The sequence below is a fragment of the Penicillium coprophilum genome, assembly GCF_028826855.1.
Source record: "Penicillium coprophilum strain IBT 35676 chromosome Unknown utg000002l_segment0_segment1, whole genome shotgun sequence".
NCBI lineage: Eukaryota > Fungi > Ascomycota > Eurotiomycetes > Eurotiales > Aspergillaceae > Penicillium > Penicillium coprophilum.
Genome location: NW_026622722.1, coordinates 3,433,630 through 3,448,806, shown reverse-complemented (window position 1 = coordinate 3,448,806; position 15,177 = coordinate 3,433,630). Strand labels below are relative to the sequence as shown.

General features: G+C 47.8%; 9 protein-coding genes across 9 annotated transcripts; 4 read left to right on the top strand and 5 right to left on the bottom strand.

Moving 5' to 3' along the window:
* Positions 1–217: 217 nt before the first annotated feature.
* On the bottom strand, positions 218–995 carry N7500_003381 (FKBP-type peptidyl-prolyl cis-trans isomerase; the record flags this gene model as incomplete). Its single annotated transcript, XM_056674527.1, has 6 exons — positions 218–257; positions 331–372; positions 511–531; positions 604–664; positions 734–804; positions 862–995. The coding sequence occupies 6 exons, from the start codon at positions 993–995 to the stop codon at positions 218–220; spliced, it is 369 nt and encodes a 122-aa protein (XP_056535052.1).
* A 518-nt stretch (positions 996–1,513) lies between these two features.
* On the bottom strand, positions 1,514–2,554 carry N7500_003380 (histidinol-phosphatase; the record flags this gene model as incomplete). Its single annotated transcript, XM_056674526.1, has 3 exons — positions 1,514–1,750; positions 1,807–2,343; positions 2,396–2,554. 3 exons carry the CDS (start codon positions 2,552–2,554, stop codon positions 1,514–1,516), a joined length of 933 nt encoding a protein of 310 aa, XP_056535051.1.
* A 708-nt stretch (positions 2,555–3,262) lies between these two features.
* N7500_003379 (holo-ACP synthase) lies at positions 3,263–3,745 on the bottom strand (the record flags this gene model as incomplete). The annotated part of the gene is made up of 1 exon (XM_056674525.1): positions 3,263–3,745. The coding sequence occupies one exon, from the start codon at positions 3,743–3,745 to the stop codon at positions 3,263–3,265; it is 483 nt and encodes a 160-aa protein (XP_056535050.1).
* Positions 3,746–4,419: 674 nt separating this feature from the next.
* Positions 4,420–5,044, bottom strand: N7500_003378 (ATP19 family protein). Its single transcript, XM_056674524.1, has 3 exons — positions 4,870–5,044; positions 4,626–4,753; positions 4,420–4,528 (listed from the first exon to the last, which is right to left on the bottom strand). The coding sequence occupies exons 1-3, from the start codon at positions 4,915–4,917 to the stop codon at positions 4,474–4,476; spliced, it is 231 nt and encodes a 76-aa protein (XP_056535049.1). The 5' UTR covers positions 4,918–5,044; the 3' UTR covers positions 4,420–4,473.
* Positions 5,045–5,581: 537 nt separating this feature from the next.
* On the top strand, positions 5,582–6,860 carry N7500_003377 (uncharacterized protein; the record flags this gene model as incomplete). The annotated part of the gene is made up of 3 exons (XM_056674523.1): positions 5,582–5,721; positions 5,912–6,470; positions 6,540–6,860. The coding sequence occupies 3 exons, from the start codon at positions 5,582–5,584 to the stop codon at positions 6,858–6,860; spliced, it is 1,020 nt and encodes a 339-aa protein (XP_056535048.1).
* A 720-nt stretch (positions 6,861–7,580) lies between these two features.
* On the bottom strand, positions 7,581–8,898 carry N7500_003376 (isocyanide synthase family protein; the record flags this gene model as incomplete). Its single annotated transcript, XM_056674522.1, has 3 exons — positions 7,581–8,015; positions 8,093–8,487; positions 8,553–8,898. The coding sequence occupies 3 exons, from the start codon at positions 8,896–8,898 to the stop codon at positions 7,581–7,583; spliced, it is 1,176 nt and encodes a 391-aa protein (XP_056535047.1).
* A 361-nt stretch (positions 8,899–9,259) lies between these two features.
* On the top strand, positions 9,260–10,714 carry N7500_003375 (uncharacterized protein; the record flags this gene model as incomplete). The annotated part of the gene is made up of 3 exons (XM_056674521.1): positions 9,260–9,516; positions 9,567–10,167; positions 10,223–10,714. The coding sequence occupies 3 exons, from the start codon at positions 9,260–9,262 to the stop codon at positions 10,712–10,714; spliced, it is 1,350 nt and encodes a 449-aa protein (XP_056535046.1).
* A 337-nt stretch (positions 10,715–11,051) lies between these two features.
* N7500_003374 (uncharacterized protein) lies at positions 11,052–11,873 on the top strand (the record flags this gene model as incomplete). Its single annotated transcript, XM_056674520.1, has 1 exon — positions 11,052–11,873. The coding sequence occupies one exon, from the start codon at positions 11,052–11,054 to the stop codon at positions 11,871–11,873; it is 822 nt and encodes a 273-aa protein (XP_056535045.1).
* Positions 11,874–12,888: 1,015 nt separating this feature from the next.
* N7500_003373 (isocyanide synthase family protein) lies at positions 12,889–14,369 on the top strand (the record flags this gene model as incomplete). Its single annotated transcript, XM_056674519.1, has 4 exons — positions 12,889–13,387; positions 13,462–13,725; positions 13,780–13,901; positions 13,956–14,369. 4 exons carry the CDS (start codon positions 12,889–12,891, stop codon positions 14,367–14,369), a joined length of 1,299 nt encoding a protein of 432 aa, XP_056535044.1.
* Positions 14,370–15,177: the final 808 nt, after the last annotated feature.

Below are 15,177 nucleotides of genomic sequence, written 5' to 3'. Positions count from 1 at the left end.
AGGGAAACCAATGGCAGACATGTGCTGGTCCATATGACATTCTTCGTTGGGTAACGAGTCAAATCAATGGACTGCAAAGAGACTGAGCTTTGATTTTGCTATCCAAGTAGCCTGTCGGCCGTACGGGGCGACCAGGAATGATCCAAATGCTTATTCTGTTCTCGTTTGGTATGTACGTATCTTCAAACTGGCCGGAAAGTCGGGAAGAGCGATTGATTTAAACGCTCCTGGTGCCGACCTTGAGGAGCTCGACCTCGCTGTGAACAGTTAGCTTACTTGTTCTTCATGGATTCATAGCATGGAATAGTAAGAGTGAATCTGGTTACTTACAAGACAAGCTTAGAGTTGGCGGGGATCAAGCCGGGGAAGCCACTAGAACGATCTGATATTAGCACAGATCTCACACAAAGAACCAAATCAAAGGCACAGGTTGGAATGGTGAGGTATTCGAAATATCGCAGAAAACACAATATGTTGGTTCAGCATTGGGCTTGGTTGGTTGGTACGTACCGGTCGCCATAGCCGTAGTCACTGTCGAGAATTGAATATTAGCAGAGTTCGGTCGAGCAGCGTCAAAGCGCAAAGTTCAAAACAGCAACTCACGAGCTGATGGTCAGGATGGCCTTCTCGCCGAGGGACATCTGGGGAACACCCTCGTCCCAGCCTAAATCAAGTTAGCAAGCTGAATGAAACTATTTATCTCACACTAGACTTCGAATAATTGGAAACGAACCGCGGATGAGACGACCAACACCAATGGGGGTGGCAAGAGGACCACGGCCGGGCTTGTGAGAGCTGTCGAATCTGTTGGAGGATGTATTAGTGCCTGATATCACATCGAGGTTGCATCGAGTGGCTTACTGGGCGCCCATGAAGTGGTTGTCAGGCTTCTCGGCATCATATAAGCAGCCGGTGTAGTGAATGGCAACGTTCTCGCCCTTCTTAGGGAAGTCAACACCGTTGCCGGGGACCAGAGTCTTCTTTTCGACGCCCATTTTGAATGTGATAGATGAATATGAGAGTTGAAGAGAAACAAACAGGAACGGGACCTCGGGAGGGGCAGATTATCCACTTTTTTTCCGGGACACGACGTAATGTCGGTTTTGTTGCCTTGCTGCCTTGCTGCCTTATGCTTTATCACATCTATAGTTTTATATTACTTTTGATGATCTATTAATTGAATATATAATAAACTGTTAGAATACGAGGGCTATGAAGCGGGAAAAATGGGCCCTTTTGCTTTGGAAACAGGAAATTGCCAAGAGCAGCTGGTAATGGCTAGAAAAAGCCCCAAAGCAACAGGGCGTGGACTACAACGCATAGGGATAAGATTTGCAAAAAGCGGGGGGATCCAGTTGTGAGTGCTAGGTAAATGGGCTGATATATAGGAGATCAGACTAAGACATTGTCATTCGTTCACTGGCCTGGGGAGGTTGACCTAGGTGTATGACAGTAGAGATATCATATATGTAAAAAGGCAAAATCCCATCGATCCACAGCCTAGATCATTGACTTATGACCAAAATGCCATCTTCCTCACGTCCTCCACTGAAACCTCCGCAACTTGTGTTGTAGGGAACCGAGCATCGGGCGCAGGAGATGACACCGACGCTCCCAATTGTAGATAATGCAGCGTTGAAATACCAGCGTGATCCAAGAACTCAAGAACAGGGCGGAAGTTCAAAGCAACCTGATCGACTCCATGACTGTCATCAGATAAACAGAAGCGACCCTTACGCGCCACAAATTCCTATAAACCATCAAGTTAGTAGTCGCAGGATACGCAACGAAAGATTGCATTCTTACCTTGCAAATCTCTGCTTTAGGATATGGTTCAGTCATTCCCTTGCGCAATGCAGCCGAGTTGAGCTCCAGCATACCGCCGTACGAGGCAATAAAATCCAAATTCCGCAAAATCTTACTCCAGACACCAGGCCAGGTAGTAAAGCTCCGCTCCATGTCATCACTCTTCAGGCGAATCAAATCAAAATGACCCACAACAGGCGGCTTGAGTTTCTCCAGCATATCCAGCTGTGCATCGAAATAGTCCTCAAATAGCCGCTCATCTGTTCCGCCGGCTTGCTCTCGGGCCTGCTCATACATAGGCCGGTCATAGTCGATCGGAATGGTGTGCATATGGTGAACCGAGCCGATAAAGAATTCAAAAGGAAACCGTGACAGTGAGCGCTCGATCAAATCTTTGGAGGCGGGTCGGATCCAGTCAATCTCGAAGCCGATGATGATCTTGATCTGGGAGGCGTATTTCTCGCGGAGAGAAACTGCTTCCTCCCAGTAAGCAGCTTCGTTTGCTGCATGACTTTCTTCTGTAGTGCCATATTCGATCTGGATGATTGGTTAATTCAGGGTCTTGCAATGGGATCGTCCTCACTCTCACTTCCTCGGGGTAGAAATCTTCTTTATGGCGGGGCATATGTTCAGTCAGGCAGAAGACTTGCATCTTCTTGTCGATGGCAGTTTTGATGATATCCTCCAGGGAGTTTTGGGCATGGCCAGGGCAGAATTGGCCCGAATGGCTGTGATGCGAGAATGGCATGTTTTATGGATGTGTTACTGCGACTGATTAGCACAATATCCGAAGTGAAGGCCAAGCTGTTACAAGACAGAGATAGGGGTCGACAATTTTTTTCCCGCAGCATAAAGATTTCACACTCACATACGTTTTCTACTGAAGAATACTGAAGAATATGGAATATGTCAGGTACGTCCGGGAGTCACCGAGGTCGAAAGTTGATGGGCGATAAGAATATCCGGGCCGCTTATAGCGCAGGTAACAAGTAGCAACTGTAAATAGTCGATGTTTTATACAGGTCCGTGGACTTCGGATCTTTTCTTCTTTTTTATGATTGATTCGTTCAATATACCCTGAGATGTTACTTCCGGATTTTTAGGGTATATGCCATCTACCTAAGTTCCGCCGACTACAAGCGTTCGAGGTACGCGTATCAGACAATTGGTGATGTCCCTGAGTGAAGCGCATTGCCAACACGAGTTGTAGAAGTACCTTGATCAGTATCTCTCAAATGCAAGCATTGAGCCAGATGGCAGATCATGTCAAAGCCTTGAACTTCTCTTAACTCTTCCTCGAAGAGGATGGGTCCCCCGTAGCTCCTCAGTAGTCCCCCACTGAAGCCATCACAGCATTCGTACCAGACAAGTAGCTGCTCGCCGTCTGGTGCTGGGTCAACTGCAACAAGTGCAATGAGATTCAATCAACAAACCAGAGCCTCATGGACCCAACAATTCATCCAGAAGCCAACACAGTAGCAACAACATACTCGCCATCATGTGAGATCGATAACTTCGCAACCTTTCCCTCGCCCGCATTCCCATCCAGCGCATTTCCAAGGTAGACAATCTCAGGTCTCCGACTTACACCCTCGCCAAACCTTCCCCCATCCTCCTGAACCCGGACCATGACGTCCTTCCAGCCAATCGAAGCCGCACCAGACGGTGCCGCTTTCCGCGCCGCCTCCTTCGCCGCAAAGCGGCCCGCCAGCCAGCGTGTTATGTCTGCTGGCACGGGTGGGGGCTGTTGGTGGTTTGCGGCGCGCGCTTTGAGGACTTCGCTGAAGCGCGTGTGGAATTCGTGTTGTTCTTGGTTGCAGAGGATGCGGCGCGTGAATCGTGGGAGGTAGTTGGGTCGGGTGAGGAGGCGTGCTATTCGTGGGATGTGGACAATGTCTGTGCCAATATTCAAGGGGAATGGAAAGGGGAGGGGTTTCATTTCAGATTTTCTGGTTGTTGGTTCGGGCAGAGGGTTGCTGTGAGGGTGAAGTGGTAGGTAGGGTGGCTGCGGCAGAGTTCGAGTCCTCGGAATAGCTGTTAAGCTCTTTTGGTTGAACACAGTGGTAGTAGCACTTGAATTACCTAACTCATTTATTTGAGGTCAATCATCTTGTATGGAGGTCGTGCGTGAATATTTTCATAATTTTCAGTGTGTGCATGTTCTATGCCGTTTACGTTTACATCTTGTTTCGTTCTATGGTCTCTCAGGCTACAGCGCTCCCACCAGCTGGACAAGCAAGTCGAACGGAGCTACAGAGAGCAGTACAAATGATAGAGTAAAAGTCGACAGATGGCTCTTATCGACCACAGACTCCGAGCGACCCGGCGAGGGATTGCGGCAAAGCAATCGTACCACTCATCTTTCTTCTGCGATCGATCTTGCCCAAAAAGAACAGCCCCGAGAAACCGGTGTCAAGAGGATAATTTTCTATGCAGCGTACACGCCTCCTATGTACAGATCAATGAGCCTCATCCGCCGACATCCCAAAATCGGTCCTTGTAGCTTGAGGAAAAAAAAACCGTGGGTCACAAAAAGCGCTGCGGAAGGGCGGATACACATCGTTGCGCGCTAGAAATGGCACGAGAGCGGAAGTACTTTGTTTGAATTCAATTCCTAGCTGCCCATGTTCGACCGTTCCATCAATATAAACTGTGTCGAGGGGTGGTTTAATGGCCAGCGGCGGGCTTCTTCTCGCCGCCATCAACCTCCTTCATGAAGTTCCTGTAAGATAGACAGTCAGTAAGATGCTCAAAGGCTGACATTAAGATCCACTTTGTGGTCGGCGGCTGTCTGTTCTCCGCGATGGTGTTGGACATACTGGACGAAGTTCTCCTCATCCTTGGAGGAGGCGTTGATGGGAGGACCCTGAGCGGTCTTGGGCTTCTCACCACCGGACATGGCGAGCCAAGAGCCGGCGAACATGCTGCCGAGGGTGGCCATGGCGAGCTGGAGGGGGTGGAGAGAACCCGGTCAACTTTCATGTTTCACAAGTACCCGCAAGAAGCGCGAAGAGAAAGGGATGGCGAGCGCGCAGTGGTATTTCCAGAGGAATGAAAACTTACGACGTGGGAGCCGACCTTCTTGCCGGCGATCTGGTAGTAGACAACCATTTTTTAGGGTTGGAATTGAGGTATAGCAAGAGGTTCAATTGGCAGCGATGTGGACGGAATCCTCAGGCTTGGACCAAACGACGAGGTCGGCACGGATACCGCCTTTCCTGATTTGGTTAGATCATTCACATGACTTCGGAACTGTGGATGATTAGGTAAGGGTGCTCGGCCACCCGGCTATATCCGATATCATGTGACATCCCCAGAACGAGCGTCACGGGTGCATGGGCATCTGAAGTCAATTACAACACAAGGACATCGGCAATTCCAGTTGATATCCGACGAAGGAAAAATCTCAGATTGAAACCCTTGATGACGGGCAATGAATGTCGAGCTCAGTCCTGAGCTATCCTGTATATTACTGCTACCTCAGATCCCGATCCGGAAGATACCAACGGGACCTCGGAGGGGAATCTCGGGGGGAAGTATCCCACAGCTAATGTATATCCCGGCTATGGCTGTGTCTTCCGGCGGTAGTGTGCGGTAAATGTGAGAATCTTTCAATCCTACCTTGTTTCTTCCCTTGCATAGCTTTTCTCTTTTACATCCTTGATATTATAAGACCCTTTCGCCTTGCATTCTCGTCATTTGGCACACGAATAAGCGTTGCTTTGTTCAAAACCACTACATACCCCATAACCGAACATACCATACTACTTTCGCAATGGTCTGGGGCCGCCAACATGAACCTCAGTCTCCCCCGCAGGAAGTGTTGGACAAGCCTGTAGTCCGAGAGAAGCTCCCTGCAGAATTGCAACGACTGGTGGATCGTGAGGAGGAATATGAGGACCTCTACTCCCAATAGTATGTGAAACTCTTACCTTTATATATATATAATATTTAGCCAGAAAGTTGTCGCGTACTCAGAGAAAAAGGGAGAAGGCCGTGGAGTGGGTCCACGGGCCCTTCCCGGCTTGAGTCGATGACATACTGGCCCGCTCCGCAAACTCACATGAATCGAACACACAAGGACAGAACAGAAACTAACTATGAGCACCTCGATTGATGGCAGCTCGGTCAACTCTACAGAAACACCGTTCCGCTATGCTGCATACGCCAATCGTATCCGCACCATTCTTCTGTCTGCCCATCGCTATGTCGCCTACACCTCAGACATCGGCGAGTCCTTCCGTCCGATCGCGCACCCATGGCTCGTGCGCTCTGCCTATGCTATATCCTGGTCATACCTACTTGGCGATGTCGGCCACGAAGGCTACAAGGCCTATATCCGGAACTGGAACGCACTAGCTCCTACAGGCGAGACATACAAGGATGCTACACAGCCTTCGCAGAACCAGATTCTCAAGGGCATGGTGACGGGAAACATGACGATTGGCAGCTCAGCCGATTCCAAGGATGAGCAACCAGACTGGCCGACTCCCGAAATCCCGCTTGCGGAGGACTATCGTATGGTCATGGCTAAGCGTGCGGTTTTCCAGAGTATCGCAAGTATGGGATTGCCCGCATTCACAATCCACAGTGTCGTCCGCTATTCTGGGAGGATGGTGAAGGATGTCAAGATTGCATTTATCCGTACATGGACGCCGGTCGGGGTATGTACCGTTTCCTTTCAGGTGAAAGCGTAAATTGGCGAATATGATGCTAATAACCGTTTTTTCTAGCTTGGTCTCGCAGTTGTCCCCTTCCTTCCGTATATCTTCGATCATCCAGTTGACGAGGCTGTTGAGTGGGTCTTCCGCACAGGGCTTCGTGCTTACGGCGGCGAAGCAGCCGTCCGCCCACTGCCAGGCAAGAGCCTCCCTCCCCGGGAAGAAGAAGAAGTCCGTGCTGCTGCTGCGGCAAATATCTCCTGGGACGAGTACAAGGCTGAGCGGGAGCGAGCGCGTGATCTCCGTCGCCAGACTGGCAGTGGTGGGATTGCGTCACTGACGAGCTGGTTTGGAAAGTCTGAATCGGAGTCGGATAAGAAGAAGAAGGAATGAGGTAGACACACTAACTTCTATTCCTCACTTTGCCTGCATACTTTTTTTTTGGCTTCTCTCTCTTGCTTATGGGCGCATCTCCCCTATCGCTTATTGTACACCACTTATTATACATATCATTTTGCATTCTTTAATCTCTTATTCCTACTGATATCCACTGGGATTGCTAATGTATCTATACCCGCCCATTCTGAACACGATACATAGCCTCATTTCATCCGCTTTGATGTGGTCTTTCTGCCCATCTCTTTGTAGCCGAAGGCCCCTGTCCGATTTGTATCCCCATAGAGATGTGGCTAGTGGGGACTTTCTTGATGTCATGTTTTCCTCTGCAATTCTAGAAGGGCTAGAAATACTAGGCCCAAACACCATATCATCAATCGAGAAAAATCTGTCTTTGGGAATAGATCGAGATCAGATCGGAGCCGACTAGATTCTCTTGAAATTTGGAGATGATCAATGCAAGATGAACAATCCAATCCCATTGAGAACAATAGAGTTGAGATCTAGACAGAGTCAGGTTAGTCTGAGGGGAGAACCCGTGGTTCTGAATAGAAGAATGTGGGGTAGACCCATCACCTTAAATATGGAAGGTATCGGAAGCTCCCAAAGTTCCCCCAGGGCTGTTTGCTCTCTGATTATGCCTTACTGTCCGTGTAAACTACCTCTGTTGTATTCTCTTTTCCACTAGCATATGCTATCAGTGAGTTAAAATTATAGTTACACGTCATTCGATACTTCAAAGCCCTCCACCCGAACCGACTTGGTCTGATATTGCACAATCAAGCGAGCCAGCTTCAAGCGATCATCCTTACCAAGCATCTGGGCTCTCTGAAAAGGGTTCTTCACGATCAACCCATCGTAGTCATGCTGAAACTCCACCTCTGCCTCCCATTCATACATTGGGCTCCGCTCTCTGAAGTAATAAGGCCGGCCATGCCTCACCACGACCTCGTACAGTTTGCGAAATTCTCGCGAGTTTCCGGTTTGAATCTCCCCATTCGACAGTACCACTACACTTGCATGCCATGGCATATCACCAAACAGGTCACCTTGTCGCAGCAGGGGAATAGAGATCTTGTTTCGCCCCAATGAAGGGTGAATCGACAGACGGATGTATTTTCCGAGTGTGGCATTAATGACGGCTTCATATGCCTGTGAAGACAGTGAGCCAGTGAGCTAGACTCCTTAAAAAATAAAACGATCCAGTATAGCATGGCATTGAAACTTACGATGAGCCTGTTGATCATGGTTTTCGCCACTTTGGACACCTCAGCTGTGTAGAGCGCCGGGTCGGCCGCGACAATAGGGTCAAACCCTTTGGCCCATTTTAGATCCTCTGAGATGCGACTGAAATAGCTCTCATATGTTGTCTTGGTATCTGGATTTGTCTTCAACTCGTTTTCAATATCAAATGTCGGGTCAAAGTACGTGGGTGACATCAGTTTCTCCCTGCAGGTGGGGACGAGACGCAGATAATCTGCCTTGGTGATTTTTTCGCCATCTCCTAATCCCAACAAGTTTATCAATCGGATAAACTGGATAGAAGAGAACTGTTTCTTTTGGGCGAATTTGCGTAGCTCAATGCCGTAGTCGTAATATTCGTCGTCGGGAACGCCAACCAAATCTACACTGTCAGTCTCTTGGTCCCAATTTTGGGAATTATATACCTGGAAATCAAGAATGACACACCGTTATACACTGGTCCATCACATATGAGGATAAGTCGCGTGCCGTAAGGGTAGACCTTTGAGATCTCCTCGCACAGGTGATTCAACCTCGCCAGACCCATTTCCTCTCCTAGATCAGCCCCGTCTCCTAGGACTTTGTCCTGATTCGGGCTCTTCCACGGGAATGCAGGTAAGACCATGGTTATCTGCTGGTTTGCCATAATATCGATCTTCAATTTCTCAGGCACTGATTCAAACACCCTTCCGACGTCGTTCTGATGGCCATCTTTGCTTGAATGTAAGCAGAACCGCTTTAACACCTCGATAATCTTCTGAGGCACATCATCTGGGGCGTATTCAAATGTCATTGTAAATAGTATGTAAAGGAATTCCAGAATACGTGGAGCAAAATGGGACTATGTGTTGGGATGTTATTGTTATTCCTCCGCGTCAAGATCAGCATTGAATATCCGAATGCAGCAGCATATAATTTTATCGTAATTAATTAACTTACTTGCACAATCTAATACTCTGTAAAAGTAACCCCCTCTCCGCCCGGAACGTATCTGCAAGCTTTCTGCAGGGAAGGGTGCATCGCCTCCATAATGTAGCACTTAAGTCACATTTGAGAATCCAACTCTCCTATACATACTGCCCGCTTTCCACTTTATTTCCCGAGTCTGGGAAGGCACATTTTCTTTTTGCTCTTTTCAAGCCTCCCCGGACAACATGGGCCAACCAAACATATCCCAGAGCAATGGGACTGGAGCATGCTCGACTGCCGCCGGTTCGTCCTACACCACATCGGCCACCACCTATGCTACTCTCACCGAAGAATCTCCATTATTTGTTCCCCCAGATCCTCATCAACAAGACGAAGATCGCAAAGCGGAGAATAATGAGATCCCCGATGGAGGTCTCGTGGCCTGGACCCAGGTTCTGACTGGACATCTGGTTGTCTTCAATGTATGGGGCTATATCACATCGTAAGGGAGCGCCGTCACATATGTGAATCTTACTCATTAATGCAATATAGGTATGGATTTTTCCAGGAATACTACGTCAAGGCTCTCAATGTCAGCCCGGCGAATGCGTCTTGGATCGGAGCAGTGCAAATGTTTCTTGTCCATTTCCTGGCCACTTTCTCAGGCCGGGCAATGGACGCGGGATATCTGAGACTATGTATTGCCATTGGATGTCTCTTGCAAGTTGCTGGAGCATTGGCGACCTCATTCGGCACAAAACTATGGCATTTCTGGCTAGCGCAAGGCATCGTCAGTGGAATTGGCCACGGGCTCGTCTTCAGCCCCATGATCTCGCTCTATGCGACATACTTTAACTCCAAGCGAGTAATGGCCGTCTCGCTGGCTTCTTGTGGAGCAGCAACTGGGGGCATGGTTTTCCCAGTGGTGGCTTATAAGTGTTTCAACAATATCGGCTTCGCATGGACTGTCCGGATCATGGCGGCCATTATTCTGTTCAACGGCGTTATCATTGTCAAGTTTACCAGATCTCGGATTATACCTCGGAGGCCGCCTCCCTGGGTTGATTTCAGCGCATTCCGCGAACGCCCTTACCTCCTGTTCTCGATCGGCTCATTCCTGATCTTCGAGGGTATTTACTTTGCGTACATCTATGTAAGTTTTGCTTGAGTTCACCTTGCCTGAGCGACACAATTGACATGATCTACAGCTTAGACAATATGCCCAAGCTCACACAGGATTTACCGCATCCGATTCCCTTCTCCTCCTCATCCTGATGAACGGTGTTGGTGTTCCATCCCGCATCGCATCCGCATTCGTGGCGGACCGGTGGCTGGGCGCAGTAAGGACTTGCATTGCAGTCTCAATCCCTTGCGGCATCGCCATTTTAGGGTGGATTGGTGTACACACCCACGTTGGGATGTTCATCTGGGCCACAGTATATGGGTTACTGGTAAATTGTGCGCAAAGTCAGTTACCGGCTGCCAATGCGTACTTCGGATCCAAAGACCCAGAAAAATCCGGTACACGTGTTGGAATGATCACCACAATCAATAGCATTCCACTCCTGACTGGACCTTACATAGCAGGACAGCTGATCGCGTTACGAGGCGGTGACTACCTGTACGCGCAACTGTTCGGGGGTATTTGCATCTTGACTGGAGCTTTGTTTGTAGTCTGGTCTCACTTTTCGGGGGCTTGAGATGATTGTACATAAACATATCCTTAATAGAGATTTCTGTTGTGTATCTACTTGTCCTACTCCAGAGATGCGTATTAAGCCTAAATCAGGCATCACCCTTAACGCATAACATATACTGTACATACGATACTGGTTTTGCGTGTTGCATTAATATTGCCGTCATCCTCACATAAACTTATATATACATTCTCCTTTTTTTAGTCATATCAACTGACCTTGGAATAGTTCATCTGAATCAACAAATAGCATGACTCTCTCTGTTTCAAAAATGACCCCCTTACCATATTTTCTCCAACTCATCTTCTCACGGGGGTTCTCCAACGGAGCATTACACAAGATGCCCCTCAGACCTCTCCATTACCACCTTCCATTGTTCCCAGGATTTCAATTACTGGATGTGGCGGCTCCACTGGACATTCTCAACATTCGCACGCAGTATCCTGACACATCGAGAATCACCCTGACTGTATCAGCGGCAACTCTCGACCCAGTCTCAGTGAAACCGATTCCACCTTCCAAGGCAGAATGGCGGTTTGATCTCCCGTCAAGCACCAATACCGCTTGCAACCAGCAAATGTTGCCACAATGTACCTTCGCTGAGGTGATAACTTCTCTAAAAGCAGGGAAAGTTACCGACGATGGAAGTGGTAAAATCAAACCTATCGATGTATTGATCATCCCAGGTGGCCCGGGGACACGTCTAAACCGTATTTACAACAGTAATACACTCAATGAAGCCAAAGTCTCCAACACGCAGGAGGTTCAGGAATTTCTAATTGCTGTTGCACCCTATGTCCGCCACAGCATCATTACTATTTGCACCGGTAGCCATGTTCTTTCGCAGACTAGGCTTCTAGATGGACGCCAGGTAACAACAAATTCAGCCCGCTACGATGATGTCACTAAACAAACAAACGATGTGAAGTGGCAGCGCAACCGACGGTGGCTGCGTGACAGTGTTCCCATGGATGTGGTGCCTGACGGCCTGTCGTTGCTACCTGGGATTGAGATATGGTCGTCTGCTGGAATCACTGCAGGTATTGATGTGATGCTGGAGTTTATTTCAGCGCATTATGGTGGTATCGAAGTCGGGATGGAAACTGCGAAGCGAATGGAGTATCGCTGGGAACGAGAAAAGGAAGCTTCTTACTTCTTGTGAATGGAGTTTCCTCGCGGGAGTTACAAATCCCACGAATGGGCTCAATTATCTAGAATAAGGCTTCGGAGGCAATATTAGATGCGAAGTTCTAGTGCTACATAGTGAGAGGTCTCGATGGGTAGAGCGCGTGCGTTGAATTCACTATCTAGCGGAGTGGACAGGGAAAGAAAGGAAAAGAGGGAAGCAGAGTTCCAACTGGCTAAACGGTTCTGACCTGATGGAATATGACGGAGGTTTGGTTAACGGAATATCCCCCGGTCTTGGTAAGAATATAGTCAGGCTATGAAGCGATACCCTTTTGACTTCTCATGATGTATCAGCCTTCAGCCGTCGAAATCGTGAGATATCACGTTGTCATGTTACATTTATCCCCGGGAAGCTTTTGCCTGAGACATTTATTGGGTCCCTGCTATCCCGACCTCTCGTGTAAGATATCCCGACATCTGGCCTAATTGGGAAACGGCATGTGCCAAATCATGCATGAACAGTCAGTTTCAACAGCCATACTTTCTAAAATAGTACAGTCGCGAGGGCATTGACTGGTCACATATAGTACCAAGTTTGCGATACGGTGTATCCACTCACAGTATCTATATTGCTCTCCGAGGATCTTCAGTCAAATGTCTGATCTGGACACATGAAAAGATTTATATCCCGGTAATGCACTGGGTTTAGCACAATATAGCCAAACATGGATCAATATCATTCTATCTGTCTGTGCAACAGTACATCTTCCATTCAAGAATTCACCGAACAGCAGTTACTAGAAGTACAAAAATGGCAAGGAACGGGACAACACATGAGAGGGCTGAACACCGGATACCTCTTAGCATACGAAGAGCATAAGAAACCAAGAGGAAGGTGGCGATAGCTGGCCACCTAATTCCAATACAAAACTTAAGGGTACCACCCCTATAAATCACGAGTGCCTTCGAATACCGAGTTTACCCCTTCCCAATCCCTGTCTGCAATCCCAACCTCCCCACTCCAGTCTATTATGAACTAGTATATCAAAATGCTAGCACCGACGGTTGTTCAAGTCTCGGCCCACCTAGACATCTCTTTGAACTGCATCACCTCCACCCCAAGCACCCAAGTATCCTTCCTATCAAACCCACACCTAGTGCCCCAAAATCCCGATGTCACCACCGAGACTCATCCTAGCGCACCTACAATATGTGCCACATTAATCCGTTCAAAGGCAGAGAAAATAATGAATGTCGTGGAGCGCTATGGCTCCCACGAGCGCACAACTGCGGCCGGTGAATGGCTTGGCCGGTCATCGTTCACGCCACGCGTGCAGACACATATCGCAGCCAACAGGGCAATTCCTATGGTTTTACCTGCTTTTCCGATGAAGAGTAATAACCGCATGGACAAAGTTTTAGGTGCACTTCCGGACTTGGGGGATGAGCTTGGGTTGGCACGGTTGGTGAATCTTTGTCGGGATATCAAGGCTGTTTACCCGCCTGGTGCAGTTGTGGTTATTGTTACAGATGGGATCTGCTATAATGGTGAGATGACGCTCTCCTATTCTATTTGGGTGCCATATACAAGATCTGATGCTGATTTGATTCCTGAATCCTAGATCTTACGGGAATCTCTGATGAGGAAGTATGGGAGTATGGGAATCGACTACGGAAGATCGCTGTCGAGAAGGGATATGCTTGTATCCAATTCCATCGTATTATGAATATGCTTGGGCTTTACACTGGCGCACATATTTCCAAATCAGATTATGTGAAGCTCTGTGGGTTATCAAGGGCTGAGCTCCATCGACGGTGTGGACGGCCGGGATTTGATGTCGATAAGTTTTTGAAAGGCGATGAGGATTATCTGAGGACTTATAACGGTAAGTGGTAAGGTTTTAGAATCCAGCCAATGTTTCATGGCTAATTCAATGCAGGATACGACAAGTTCATGAAAGTCGATCTAAAATTCAGCCCAGTGACTAAGGACTGTGCTGGCCCCAAACAATATAAGAAGAGGATCAAGATCATTGCAAAGGCGATGATTGTACGCGGGGTGGTAGGTCATCTTGAGAGCTATATAAGATGGCAAGTCTAACTTCATGGATTGTAGGAGTACGCGGAGCTAGTACGTCAAATTTATCCTGACTCGCTCCGTCTCTCCATCCATCCCTCGTCGGGGCAGACGAAGCTGTCCTTTCCCCTTATTCCGCAGCAGAACTCATTTTCCATGAGTCCTTGGCACTGTAGTGTCGCAGTAACAACTTCTGGGGAATTCATAACAGCTCACCAATCCGTGCATCGGCAGAAATTTGACCTCATTACGAAGAAAGACCAGCCATATTACTTCCGTGAGAGCTCACCACTCTTCGATTGGGATACCCAAGTTGAATTTGAGCACCATTATGGGCAAAACCTGGTTATTAGGGCACGGAGGCCGGATGATCAAGGGCTCTCTGACTCTGATTTGGACAAGTTGGCACTTTTGGCAATTAAGCAGAAGAGTGTGTCGTTTATCTTTGTATAACTCCGATTCTCTGACAAAGATTATGTTGTTTATTAACTTAGGGCTCGATGAATGTAGTTATACGAATCTGTAAACTCTCACCGAACCCACAGAATGTAATGCGATGTAACACTCCCGCCAAGCCCAACCTACAGCCCATTTGTGGGGGCCCGCAAGGCCCCCATTATAGCCTATCTGGGGGGGGTCCACCATCCAACTAGCATCTTGAAATCGCTGTACTCTGACCTTTCTACTAATCGTGTAGAACTTAGAATAAATCATTATACTAGCTATATAAGTATACACTTTGACTTGGAATTAAATACGACTAGTGGAGGTCCAAAAAAAATGACAACATATATTTCGATATCAGATATATATGGAAGACCTCAAGGGGCGTACTATCGTTTTTAAGTGACCCTCTCTGACTTGAAAGCTACCTAAATAACGCGTTTCTTTCGAGTGTTTAAAAGTAGCATATAAGTTTAATAGACAGTAATACTATGTCAGTTAAGATAGTGAAATATTCCCTGAAAATAAAGGCGAGAAACGGGGTCTAAACATAAGGTAAAGAAAGTCACGTTTCTTAGAACGCTTATATTGTTTGGTGTTTATTGGACTCTAATAGGCCCCCATTCAGAGCCCAGTGGGATTTGGACTTTGTGGGCTTTGCGGAGGTCTATAACAGTAACAGCCACGGTGTTAGATCGACATAGCTGACTGGCTTCATAGATAGCGCCTTGCTCGGAATCTAACCATATCCTTCTCAACAAGCATACATACATTACAATTTACATTCATCTGACATATTTGAAAAGAAAGGAGATCT